At 18.2% G+C, this 12,534-nt stretch overlaps 4 protein-coding genes across 4 annotated transcripts, besides 15 other annotated features; 3 read left to right on the forward strand and 1 right to left on the reverse strand. All coding sequences in view use genetic code 6, as the record gives it.

Moving 5' to 3' along the window:
- The first annotated feature begins 2,253 nt into the window (after positions 1-2,253).
- Positions 2,254-2,322: a microsatellite.
- Positions 2,256-2,322: a microsatellite.
- Positions 2,323-2,385: 63 nt separating this feature from the next.
- Positions 2,386-3,467, forward strand: IMG5_117550 (tip41-like family protein, putative; the record flags this gene model as incomplete). Its single annotated transcript, XM_004034550.1, has 2 exons — positions 2,386-3,323; positions 3,389-3,467. One exon carries the CDS (start codon positions 2,386-2,388, stop codon positions 3,088-3,090), a length of 705 nt encoding a protein of 234 aa, XP_004034598.1. The 3' UTR covers positions 3,091-3,323; positions 3,389-3,467.
- A 272-nt stretch (positions 3,468-3,739) lies between these two features.
- Positions 3,740-5,826, reverse strand: IMG5_117560 (hypothetical protein; the record flags this gene model as incomplete). The annotated part of the gene is made up of 7 exons (XM_004034551.1): positions 3,740-4,099; positions 4,149-4,436; positions 4,624-4,750; positions 4,807-5,132; positions 5,184-5,465; positions 5,510-5,714; positions 5,756-5,826. 7 exons carry the CDS (start codon positions 5,824-5,826, stop codon positions 3,740-3,742), a joined length of 1,659 nt encoding a protein of 552 aa, XP_004034599.1.
- Positions 4,465-4,530: a microsatellite.
- Positions 4,490-4,533: a microsatellite.
- Positions 5,467-5,505: a microsatellite.
- Positions 5,467-5,508: a microsatellite.
- Positions 5,467-5,514: a microsatellite.
- Positions 5,473-5,514: a microsatellite.
- Positions 5,827-6,613: 787 nt separating the features above from the next.
- IMG5_117570 (hypothetical protein) lies at positions 6,614-10,480 on the forward strand (the record flags this gene model as incomplete). The annotated part of the gene is made up of 9 exons (XM_004034552.1): positions 6,614-7,801; positions 7,864-8,038; positions 8,085-8,222; positions 8,276-8,652; positions 8,714-9,007; positions 9,062-9,150; positions 9,193-9,357; positions 9,560-9,566; positions 9,959-10,480. Exons 1-9 carry the CDS (start codon positions 7,730-7,732, stop codon positions 10,478-10,480), a joined length of 1,839 nt encoding a protein of 612 aa, XP_004034600.1. The 5' UTR covers positions 6,614-7,729.
- Positions 9,328-9,367: a microsatellite.
- Positions 9,330-9,364: a microsatellite.
- Positions 9,436-9,479: a microsatellite.
- Positions 9,744-9,773: a microsatellite.
- Positions 9,815-9,876: a microsatellite.
- Positions 10,481-11,266: 786 nt separating the features above from the next.
- IMG5_117580 (hypothetical protein) lies at positions 11,267-11,955 on the forward strand (the record flags this gene model as incomplete). Its single annotated transcript, XM_004034553.1, has 3 exons — positions 11,267-11,487; positions 11,625-11,823; positions 11,870-11,955. The coding sequence occupies exons 1-3, from the start codon at positions 11,386-11,388 to the stop codon at positions 11,953-11,955; spliced, it is 387 nt and encodes a 128-aa protein (XP_004034601.1). The 5' UTR covers positions 11,267-11,385.
- Positions 11,331-11,362: a microsatellite.
- A 552-nt stretch (positions 11,956-12,507) lies between the features above and the next one.
- Positions 12,508-12,534: part of a microsatellite that runs on past the window's edge.

The raw sequence follows: 12,534 nt of genomic DNA on the forward strand, positions 1-12,534 counted from the left end.
TCTATTTTTCATTACTAAACTAATTTGAAAATGAATCTTTTTTTATAGATATATTTTCTTAAACAATACCTTTACATTTAATGTCTTATGAATCATTTCTTTACATTATAAATTTAAATCTCTTTTTATATTTAAAAAAATAATAAAATTAAACTCAATTTATATTTACGTTTTCATTAGTTTTAGAAGCATTAAAGCTATCAAGGTTTTAAGTAAGTTCATTATCTTTATAGATTTCAGGTATTATTTCAACAATATTTTCTATTTTCTTTTTAATATATATTTTTTTTTATTTAAATTTACATTCATTTATTATATCTTAATTTTATTTTGATATTTTTTTATTCATTTCTTTGTCAATAAATTATTTTAATTCTATGGATGTTACTTACATTAAATTTTTTTATAATTAACTTAAAGCAGATACATTTACACATTTAAAATCTACTGCTTTCAAAACTTCTACTGGATTAGCAATTTTATTATTTAAAACTATTTTTAAATTAATGAATTTATTTATTTATAAATATAAATAAACTCATATTTTAAATTAGGATAATTGAATTTTCCTAATGAAAGCTTTTACTTGGCTAAGCCTTTATTATCGAAACTAAATCTTCTTCAGTAACATTGCATATTTTAGGATTTTTTTACAATTCATTAAATGACTAAGCAATGTAATTCAATAGTAAAGAATATATATAATCTGTGTTTAAATAAACAGTAAATTCTAATTTTTTACCGTCAAAATTTCTCAATTATTAAGCTTCAAATTCATATAATAAAATTTAGGTTGATTTTTCAATAATAATATGTCTGATATTGAAATTTTAAGAATATTCTTTTTCATTTAAACTCAAAAGGAAATAGATAGATATTATTTATTTATATTATTCATCTTTTTATTCTTAATAAAATTCATCGTTAATCTTTTTTGTTAATGGTTCTAATTTTAAATATATTTTTAGTTTTTTTTCATTTAATTATTTATCTTCTTCCATTTTTGCTAATAATTTCCATTAATATTCATTAAATTTAAAAGGATTTGTTTCTTTGTTTATAATAGAATTTATGTTTGATAATTTCCAACTTATACTTGGGTGATTACTATCTATATTTAATAAAAAAAATTAAAATTATTTATTTATTAAAATAAAGAAATAATTTTAATTTACAATTAATTCTTTTATTTATTATTTATTTGTATTAAATAAATAATAATTCGAAAATTTCAGAAATATTTTTAATATAAAGTATAATATCAATCATACTTTTATAATCATATATTTATTTTTTCTTTTAATATTTAAGTGCTCTTTCAATAATCTCATCCATTATTTTATTATTTATTTTATTTAATTCAGTTGGATTATTTTTAAATATGCTAATTAAATTCTTTGCTGTAAAATTCATCCCTGTATTCAATAACATATACCATATATCACAACTATCTTCACATGCTTTTAATTTTTTGAAAGCTTCATTTAAAAATAATAAACAATTATTTATTCTTATTCTAGGAATTATTATATCAGTTATACATTTATACTAAAAATCATCAATTTAAAAATAATCACCAATCCTTTTTTTGTTTAAAAAAAATTAAACTTTTTTATTTTATTGTTTCATACCATAATAATCTTTAAAGCGATTAATCTGACATTGTTATGCTTTTATCAACATGACTATGTACATTTTTTTGCTTTGCATAATCATAAAAAACCCTAAACACATCATTTGTTACCCATTTAGGTAATGTTAGTGTTATATCCTTTTTTTATTTTAAATAAAAATGTACATAATTCTAATAAAAATACATTATCTATATTCTTAGCAATATTTTATAGTAAAATTTCTTTTAATAATCCTGAATCAGTTAAATATTTTAATTAAATTTATTCTTATTTTCCGTCAAATATAAAAGTTACATCTTTTTTAATTTTTTAAAAAATAAGTTAGTTGTTTTTGAATAATTTAAACAAATTTAAAGTTAATATAAAAATTGATTATAATATATATTTTTTTTTGTTAATAATTTTTTATTTTTTATAAACCTTTTTCAGTTTAAAATAACTTTTCTCCATCAATTAAATTTTATTCGTCTTTAACTAAATTCATTTATTTGATATATTATTATATATTTAAATTAACAAAAAAATAAAATAAAAATATTTTATTTAATTAACTAACTTTAAAAGTTATTATAAAAATATATTTAAACAAGTTTATGAATATCTTTATAAAATAAATGACAATAAATATAAAATAAAATAATATTTTATTAAAATAAATATAAAATAATTTATATTTATTAAAAGTAAAAATTATTATTATTTATATAATAAAAAATACAAAAAGATATATATATATAACTAAAATAAATAAATGAACGATAAAAAACCAAAAGTTGTAAAAGAAGAATTTGAATTAAATGGATGGAGATTCGAATTTTCTAAATCGGGTATTATGCCTTCTTAACAATTAGACAATTTAAAAGATGAATTAAAATTAAATAACATTCCAGATGTAGTATTTGGAGAAAATTGTGGTAGATTTATATATAATGATGCTGATTTTTGTTTAGAATTTTCGCCTAAGGATAGTCTTTGTTTAACTAATTTTTAGTCAAGAAAAAATGCCTATTTAGATTTAAGTTAAAATCAGAACATAAAGCATTATAAATAATTAAATAATTGTACTGTTATTCCTTCTGAAGTAAAAGTAAAATATTCCTAATAATGGAAAAATAAAAAACCATAAGATCCTACAACAGAAGTAAGAGTAATTGAGCAAATTTCAGATGTTTTTTTCAGTACTCCTTATAAAGGTACAATTAAAAAAGTTTCCACTTTAATAGACCCTTAATAAAATGAAAATTATTTTATAAATGCTTTTGAAAATTAACTTCATTTAGAAGAACTTTAATAACTAACATTGCCTTATGTAGAAAAAACGAACGATGAATTACCTTTACATAATTTAACTGAATAAAATCCAATTAAATGGTCAACTATGATCCATTTATGGGAAGATGAATTAGGTATATAAAAAAAAATATTTTATTTGATTTTCTATATATTAAAAAGGTGATTCTGGATACACTATGAGTGAGGTTAGATTTAGAGTTATGGGTGATTGCTGGTTTACTTTATTAAGGCATTACCTAAGAGTAGATGATGTTTTAATTAGAATATATGATACAAGATATTATCATGATTTTAGTTAAAATTATATTTTAAGAGAATTTTAAGTTAGAGAAGACTCATACTAAAATATTAAAGCTAGAGGATTTCAATTTACACCTAAATGGAATATAGATCCAGGTATATAAAAAACATTTAAATATATTTTTTATTAATTTATATATTGATTATAATTAAAAAATAAGCTTAATCTCATTTAATATATTAATATGTTAAAACTGTATTAGTGGATAGGGAAAAAATATACTTTAAATGAATCAAAAAATTAAATTATATAGAAATATTTATTTTTATAATTTAATTGTATTTCTAAAAAGTTTTATTTCTAGACTCTTTTTTTTTACACATTAAACTTTTTTTAATTAATTGATATTAAATTTTTTATCATATATATTTAAAAATTTTTTTCTTATATAATATACTTTTTTTTTTTCCAATTTGTATATTTTTTTATATAATTTTAAATTAATTAAACAATTTTTAAAAAATACTAAGAATAAAATAATTTAGTAAATAATAAAAAATATTAATTAAATTCAATTTCCACATTCAAACTTAAATTCACAATTTTTAATTTCTGTTCCATCTTTATTAGTAGCAGTTGCATATATATGTGTTTATCCAAACAAAAGTGTTACTTTAACAGTTTTATCTTCTACAGATTAAAACGGTTTACCTAAATCAACACACAACTCTCCTAATTATTTAACACCTTCCTCATCAACAAAATTAACATCTCTTTTTTCAGTGACATAAAATATTATTCTCATAACAATTTATCGACTTCTTACTGGACAATAAATCTTTGTATGCACTTCTTAACTACCTACACTATCTCCTTTACGAACGAAAGCATCAAACACATCTTCACAAAATTCTTCGCCTTCAATAATAACCTTTATAAATAATTTAAAAAAATATAATTTAAAAAATAAAAAATTATACTTTTTTATCTTCAGGGTGTTTTTCAGAATCAAAAGTAGTCAAAGTATTAATTCCATAAGTTTTTTTTGCAATTCTTGAAGAAATTGATCTTGGATTTAAACCATATAAACAAGCACCTCTAATAACGCTTATTTAAGGCCTTCTTGGAACTAAAACTTATACCTAAGCAGATTCAAACTTTTATTTTATTATTTATTTTAAAAAAGGACTTTCTGAAAATCCTCCAACCATAAATATAAAATTAACATGTTCACCCTTTGCTTCTGTTTATTTTATTAATTATTCAACCTTTTTTTATTTATAATAATAATATTAATTATTATAAATATTTATATAAAAGTTATATATATATATTTATATATATATATTTATATATATATATATACTTTATTTTAATATTTTCAAATAAAGTTTAGAAAAAAGAAGCCATTAAGCAAGAAGGTAATTCAATATTAGAAACCCCTTTTAGTTTTACATTAAATTCAGGAGGATGTTTTTCATTATGAATTTTTACAAGTTTATTTAATTAACCAGATGATAAATCACTTCCTAAATAGCTTAATTTAATCATACTTCTTTCATTATTATTTCCTTTAAATTTTCTTTATTTTTATAATAATGATTAATTTATATAAAAAAATAATAAATAAAACAAAACCTTTTTAATATTTCAAAATCTTTTAATATATCTAACCTTGCCAAAGCATTTTTTTAATAAACTCTATATAATTCTGATCCTAAAAAATCTTTTAAAAATTCTTCAAAATAAAGTTCTACATATTTAGAACCCCATTCACATCCTCCACTAGAAGGAATAATTTCTTAACATAAAAATTTTTCATGAACTTCACATAATAATTTGTGTACAGTTATATCTATAGTCCCACCTCCGCAATCTAACACCATAATAACAGAATTCTTTTTCATTTATTCTTTTAATTATTATTCTGCATCTTCTCTACATTATATACTTGCTCCTTCAGGCTTTTTTCATCAAAAAAATACTAATATATGATATTTGTATTCTTTTAATACTTCAAGACATAATAAAAGGTTTGAAGAATGCAAAGATTCTATTATCTAAGCTTCAACAGCAGCTTTTCGCATAAAAAATTTATGTTCCTCACTCCATAATGCAGGCACTGTAATGATCCATCTTATTTTAGAACTCACGATTTTACCTACTTAATCTTTTAGTTTAGCTAATGCTTATTCTGCTATAAATCTTAATGTTTCCGAAATAAGAATGACTAGAGGCATTTCTCTACCATCAATACTTTTAGCATATGTATTTAAATGTAGTAAATTTATTTTGTACTTTTTTATTTTTTTTATTTTTTATTTTTTTTATTATTTTTTACATTTTAAAAAAATAATGCAGTATCTCCATCTTCTAAAATTTCAGCGTATTTCTAAATTGCAGATGAACCGAAATCTATAAATTTCATATTGTTATCAAAAAGAATTGCTGATGGAGTTTTCTAATCATCACTATCATCACAAGGATTAAATACTTCTATTCTTGATTTTCCATCTTAATCTAAAAATTTTGGAGCTATTCCATATCTTTTTTTATTTTTTTATTCTGAACAAAAATTATTAAATACCCTGATGCACCTGTTCCAAAATCAATCGCTATTATATGAGTAAACTAATCGTCTTCTTTTAATAATGCCATATTTTTATAATTTTTTTTTTTTTCTCAAATATGTTTTAGTTTTTTCAAATATTTAAACAAATATATATTTTTAAAAAAAAAATTATATGATTTTTTCGGTATTAATATTGTTTAAATATAAAGTAAATTTTAAACCGAACAAAATATTATTATTATTTTATTTAAATTATATAATTATTTTATACTATTTAATAAACAATGGACATCATTTTTATTCGCGTTATTTTAGGAAATAAATAATATTTTAAAAAATATAAAGTTCAAACATTTTTAATTTATTTATCTATAACCATAGTTTATTTATATTTGCGCAAAATTAAAAATTTTATTATATATTTTATAATGAAAAGATTTTAGTGTAAAATTAGATATACTTTATTTTAAAAATCCTATGATTTTTTTTAATTTTTTATTCAGATATTTAATAATAATTATTTAGTCGGATTTTTTATAATTTATTAAATTATATAAAAATGCAATTTAATATTATATAAAGACATGTTAGATTCTTATTAATACTGTTTTAAAAAAGAATATTTTAAATAAACATTAATTAATATGATTTTTCTAGAAATCATATAAGAAATTAAAACTAAATAAATAAAAATAAGAAATTTTTATATATTCTTAATCAATTTTATTTATAATTTTTATAATATTTATATATCTATTATTTTTATCACTTATTTAATGTTGAGAAATTTTAAATTATATTAAATACTCGCCAAATAATTATTGATAAAGAACTAACATAATTTTTCAAACTATTCTTGTTTATTAAATTAAAAACATATTTTAAATTAAAATTAAACACCTGAAGGTTTGCATTTTATTAATAAAAAAAAACAAAGAGTATATACTCAAATTAAAATATAAATATTTTTTAGGTTTTGAAAAATTTGAAAGAAAAAAGAAATCTAAAAATTAATAATAAAAATGTAAATCTAATATAATCCATATTTTATTTCATAAAAAATAGAGGAATAGAATGAAAAAGAAGAGAGCTAAGGAAAAAATAGTTAAGAAAAACAATTTTAATGAGAAAATTAATAAAATGAAGATGAACTATAAAATTAAAATGTTTAAGAATAAATAGAAGAATAAATTTATTAATAAGATAAAGACCATTAAAAGAAAGCCGTCAATAAAGAATAAATTATTATGAATAATTTAAATAATTTAATTAAAGAATGCATGAATAGTTAATTTTTTTTTAGCAATAATTCAAAAAATATAAATTATTTTTTGGTGGATTTTTAATATTTCTAGGCTTTTCTGCCTTTATGAGTTATATGAATTAGAAGGTTTACATAACATTAGATGTAAAAATATTATTTTTTATCAAAAACGTTATATAATTATATAAAAAAAAGGAATTCTTTAATAATTATTTAACTCAATTTAAAGTAAAAGATATTAAAATTGAATATACTACTTCTTAAAATAGTTTATATTTAAATGCAAGAGTAAATATGAAAGACAACACAACTAGGTATATAGTATTAGGAAACGTAGATCATTTTTTATAAAAGATAGAAGAGTTTTAAAAAGATAGTTTTAATTAAATTAATATTGAATATGATTATGTATATGATAATGCCTATATTGTTTAATCTATGGTTTCTTATACCAAAAATATTATTTATTATACCTTAATTTTATATATCATCAAAAGATCTCTTAAGACAAAAGTAGGAAGTGATTTTTTTAATATGGGTATTTTTTTTTATTTTTTTCATTAATTAATAATTAGTTAATTTAATAAGGTAAATCACATGTAAAAGTCTATGGATTAGAAAATAAAGTAGAAACCAAATTTAAAGATGTTGCCGGATAAGATGAAGCTAAATAAGAAATTTAAGAGTTCGTTGAATTTTTAAAAAAACCAAGAAAGTTTCATAAAATGGGTGCTAAAATACCTAAAGGAGCCTTAATTTCTGGCCCTCCAGGTACAGGTAAAACTCTTCTAGCAAAAGTAATAAATAAACATAATTAATTTTAATTTAAATTTAATATCTTATTTATTATTAAATAAAGGCTTGTGCAGGAGAAGCTGGTGTTCCGTTTTTTTATATTTCAGGATCTGATTTTACTGAAATGTTTGTAGGTGTAGGATCTTCTCGTGTACGTGATTTATTTAAATAAGCAAAAGAACATTCTCCATCAATAATATTTATAGATGAAATTGATGCTGTAGGAAAAAAAAGAAAAAGTAATATAATAATAATAAATACATATTTATTTATTTAAAAAAAAAGATTAAGGAAATGATGAAAGAGATAATACATTAAATTAACTTTTAGTAGAAATGGATGGGTTTGATACTGATGGCAATGTGATTGTATTAGCTGCTACAAATAGACTAAATTTACTTGATCCTGCATTGACTCGTCCAGGTTTAAAACAAATATTAATTATAAATTTGTAAGTAAATGTAAATATTATATAGGTAGATTTGATAGAAATATAGAAATAACACTTCCTGATATAGACGGTAGAAGAGAAATATTTTTAGTTCATTTAAAAAAGCTGAAATTGGAGAATTCTAGAACAATCGATTAATATGCTAAAAGATTAGCCACATTAACACCTGGATTTAGTGGTGCAGATATAATGAATTTATGTAATGAAGCAGCAATAATGGCAGCTAGAAATAATAAATAAGCAGTTGATTCTTTAAATTTTGAATTAGCAACTGAAAGAGTCATTGGAGGTTTGGAAAAGAAAAAAATTGTTTCAGAAGAAGAAAGAAAAATTGTGGCTGTTCATGAATCTGGACATGCTGTTGTTTCTTGGTTTTTAAAAGGGGGAGATCCTTTACTTAAAGTTTTTTTTATTTTTTAGAAAAAAAAATTAGTAACTTTTTTTTTATTAAAAAAAAAAAGAGCTTACTATTATTCCTAGAACTAAAGGTTCTCTTGGATTTGCTTAATATTTACCAAATGAAAGCAGTTTGCATAATAAAAATGAACTTTTTGATAGATTATGTACTATTTTGGGAGGAAGATGTGCAGAAGAAGAATTCTTTAATCGTATTACTACTGGTGCTTATGATGACTTGAAAAGAGCTTATGATTTATGCCATGCGATTGTTACTAAATATGGTATGAATGAAAAGTTAGGGTTTGTTGGCTATATTGAAAGTGATTATAGCAAAACTTATTCAGATTTAACAAATAAAGTAATTGTTTTTAGTTTACTTTATTTTTATATTTTTGTTATTGTTTTTAATTAGGATATTGATGAAGAAATTCATAATTTAATTGAAGAAGCTACAATATAAACAAGATAAATTATAAAATAATATAAGGAATACATTTAAAAGTAAAAAAGTCTTATTATAATATAAAAAAATATATAAAAAAGTTTATCGTCAGAATTATTATTAAAAGAAACCCTTGATTTGAGATAAATTTAAGCTATTTTAGGGAAAAGACCTTTTGAAGAAAGATCTAATTTTAAAGAATACTTAAAAACTTAAGAAGAAGATATGAAAGATTTAGAAAAATAATAATAATAAAAAGAATAATAGTAAAAATAATGACATTTAATAATATGAAAAATAAAATAAAAAAAATATAATTAAGAATATTTTTATTTTGTTTTTTTTTTATATTTTTTAAATTTATTATAATTTTTTAATATATTTATAAAAAAATATATATAAGCTAAATATTTAATTATTATAAATATTTTTTAACATAAGTTAATATTTTTAACAAAAAAATATTAGGAATTATGTAAATTATCTGTTAAAATTTTAATTAATATATTTATAAATTTTAGTTACAATAAATACTATATATTTATATATATATTTAATTTTTACTCAATGTGTCTATTTATTTTATTTATCAACTGAATAAAAAAAGAAATCGAATTAAATTATAAATAATTTTATATTTTAAAAATTAATTTAATTTAATTAAATAATATTAATTAAATAAAAGAACAGAAAGTAAAAAAATTCAAAAAGCGCATCTCTTTAATAATATAATATAATATAATATAATATAATATAATATATAATATAATATAATATATATAATAATAAAAAAAAATATTACAAAAAAAAATAAATAAGATAGAGAAAAAAGAAAAATAAAATATGTTAAAATTACTTAAAAAAAAGCCCGAAGGTTAAGAAAATGATGGATAAGAAAAGAAACAAAAAGTAACACCAGGATTATTACGTTTACAAACAGATTTGAGCGACTTAGGTACCGATTTACCTAAAAATGCAACTTTAGAATGGCCTGATAAAGAAGTTTTAACTTTCATGAAATTAACAGTATGGCCAGATGTTACTAGTTATTGGGGAGGTGCTAAATATGCATTCACTATTGAAATTAGTCCTGATTATCCTCATGCAGCACCAAAAGTGCATTGTGAAACTAAAATTTATCACCCAAATATTGATTATTAAGGAAATGTTTGTTTAAATATTTTAAGAGCAGATTGGAAACCTGTTTTAAATTTATATAATATTATATCTGGAGTCCTTTTTTTATTCATTGAACCTAACCCTAATGATCCTTTGAATAAAGAAGCAGCATAATAAATGATTGATAATATAAAATAATTTGAATTAGATGTAAAAAGATCATTAAAAGGAGGATAAGTTAATGGATAATATTTCCCTAAGTTAATCTGAAAAAAAAATATATATGCTTAAAATATATATTAATTCATATTTTTTTTGTAATATTTTTTTTTAATTTAATTCTTTATTTCAATAATATAATTTTTTTTGTATATAAATTAAAATATTATTTTTTTATTAAATTTCTAATAAATACATATATATTTTATTTTAAAAAATGAACTAAATAATAAAATTATTTAACCTATAAGCTATTATAAAATAAAATTAATTTTCTAGAAAAACATTAAAATGTTAATATAGTTATTCCAAAAGAAAATTTAATAATCTATTAATAAAATATTTATTTATAAATATAAAATAAAATAAAAATCACTATATATAAAATATTAGTATTGAATTATAAACAAATTTATTTCTTTTATAAAATTAATAATAGAAAAACATTTCTATTGTAAATTTTAAAAAAATTTATACTTTGATATTCAAAATAATTAAATCAAGCTTTTTTGAAGTTAAACAAAAAATTATATATATATATAATAATTTTTTAGATACTATTTTTTATTTGATTATTTATTAAATTTAAAATACATAAAATTTTAATATTATTTTATAATTTAAAAAAGAAATTATATAAAAAAAAAATGTCATTAAAAGAAGATTATAACGATAATTCAGAATATGTTAGTATTTTTAGTGATAATGATAAAGAAAATAATTTAGATAAAAACGAAGAGGAAAATATAGATAACATAGACCTTGATATTGATGATAATTAAATAGATTAAATAATAAACTAAGGCGAATCAATTAAATAAATAGAATTAAATTAAGAAAAAAAAATAATAAAGATCAAATAAATCTTAGAAATAATAATAAAATACAAAATAAGCAGAAGAATAAAAATTATATAAATAAAAATTAGTATAAGAAGTAAAAATATTTAAAATTTTATGCATAAATGTCATACAAAAGATACAATTGATTTTTAAAATGGTAAACCTGCATTGAGAAAAATTTAAAATATTGACGATGTAATAATGAAATTAAGCAGAGTAAAATAATAAATTTAATTTTTTTTTAAAAAAAAAAAAAAAATTGTTTTAAATTTTTTAAAAAAAATATATATATATTTTGGAATTATAAAAATATATAATTTAATATATTTATATTTTTTTTTAAAAAAAATTAGTCTCATATTTAAAAATAATTTCTTGCTTAAAAGGGACTTGATAATATTGCTGATTGGATTTATAAACTTCCTAATGGATCTGAACCACCTATTTCTTTGAAAAAAAAACTTTTATAATTTGTATATGGCTTACCTGTTAAAAAATAGAATTTAAGTGGAATTAAATTAGGAAAAATTATTTATAAAATATCAATGAAAAGTATATTTATAAATATTTATATTTTAAAATTTTTAATTATATATAGGTGATGTAAAAGAACTTAAATCGATTGCAAGTAAAATAGTTGAAAAATGGAGTTAACTTTTAAATTAAAAAGAAGAGGTTGATTGAGTCTTTTTTTTCTTTTCTTTCTTAAAATATAATAATTTTAGATTTTAACCAAAAAATAAATAATAATTATTAGATATTTAAAATTCTACAACTAACATATATTTTATATAATTCATTTATTTTAAGATATTTTATATATAGAATTATAATTATATAGCCAATTAATTTAAATTTTAATTTTAAAATAAAATTTAAATAATATCTTTAATTCTTATTATTTAAAAAAATTTACAATTTTTTTGTTTTTTTTAAATTAATAATTATATATTTAACTTATTATTCTTTTTATTATTGAATTTGTATTTTCATTATTTTTTTTATTTTTTTATTAATTAAATAAATTTAGTTTTAATATTCAATATAAAAATTATTAAATATTAATCAAAATAAATAAAAGATCAAAATAATTTCAATGTTAAATAGAGATTTTATTTATAATTTTATTTAATTAATGATTAAATAAATGATATAAGAATAATTTTTCTTATAAAATCATTAAGAAAAATTTAACTTAAAATCGACTTTTTTTTCAAAATTTAATTGGAAAAAATATTATTTAAATTTAATTCTTTTATTTTT

Source organism: Ichthyophthirius multifiliis (genome assembly GCF_000220395.1).
Source record: "Ichthyophthirius multifiliis unplaced genomic scaffold scaff_1120509250951, whole genome shotgun sequence".
Lineage (NCBI taxonomy): Eukaryota > Ciliophora > Oligohymenophorea > Hymenostomatida > Ichthyophthirius > Ichthyophthirius multifiliis.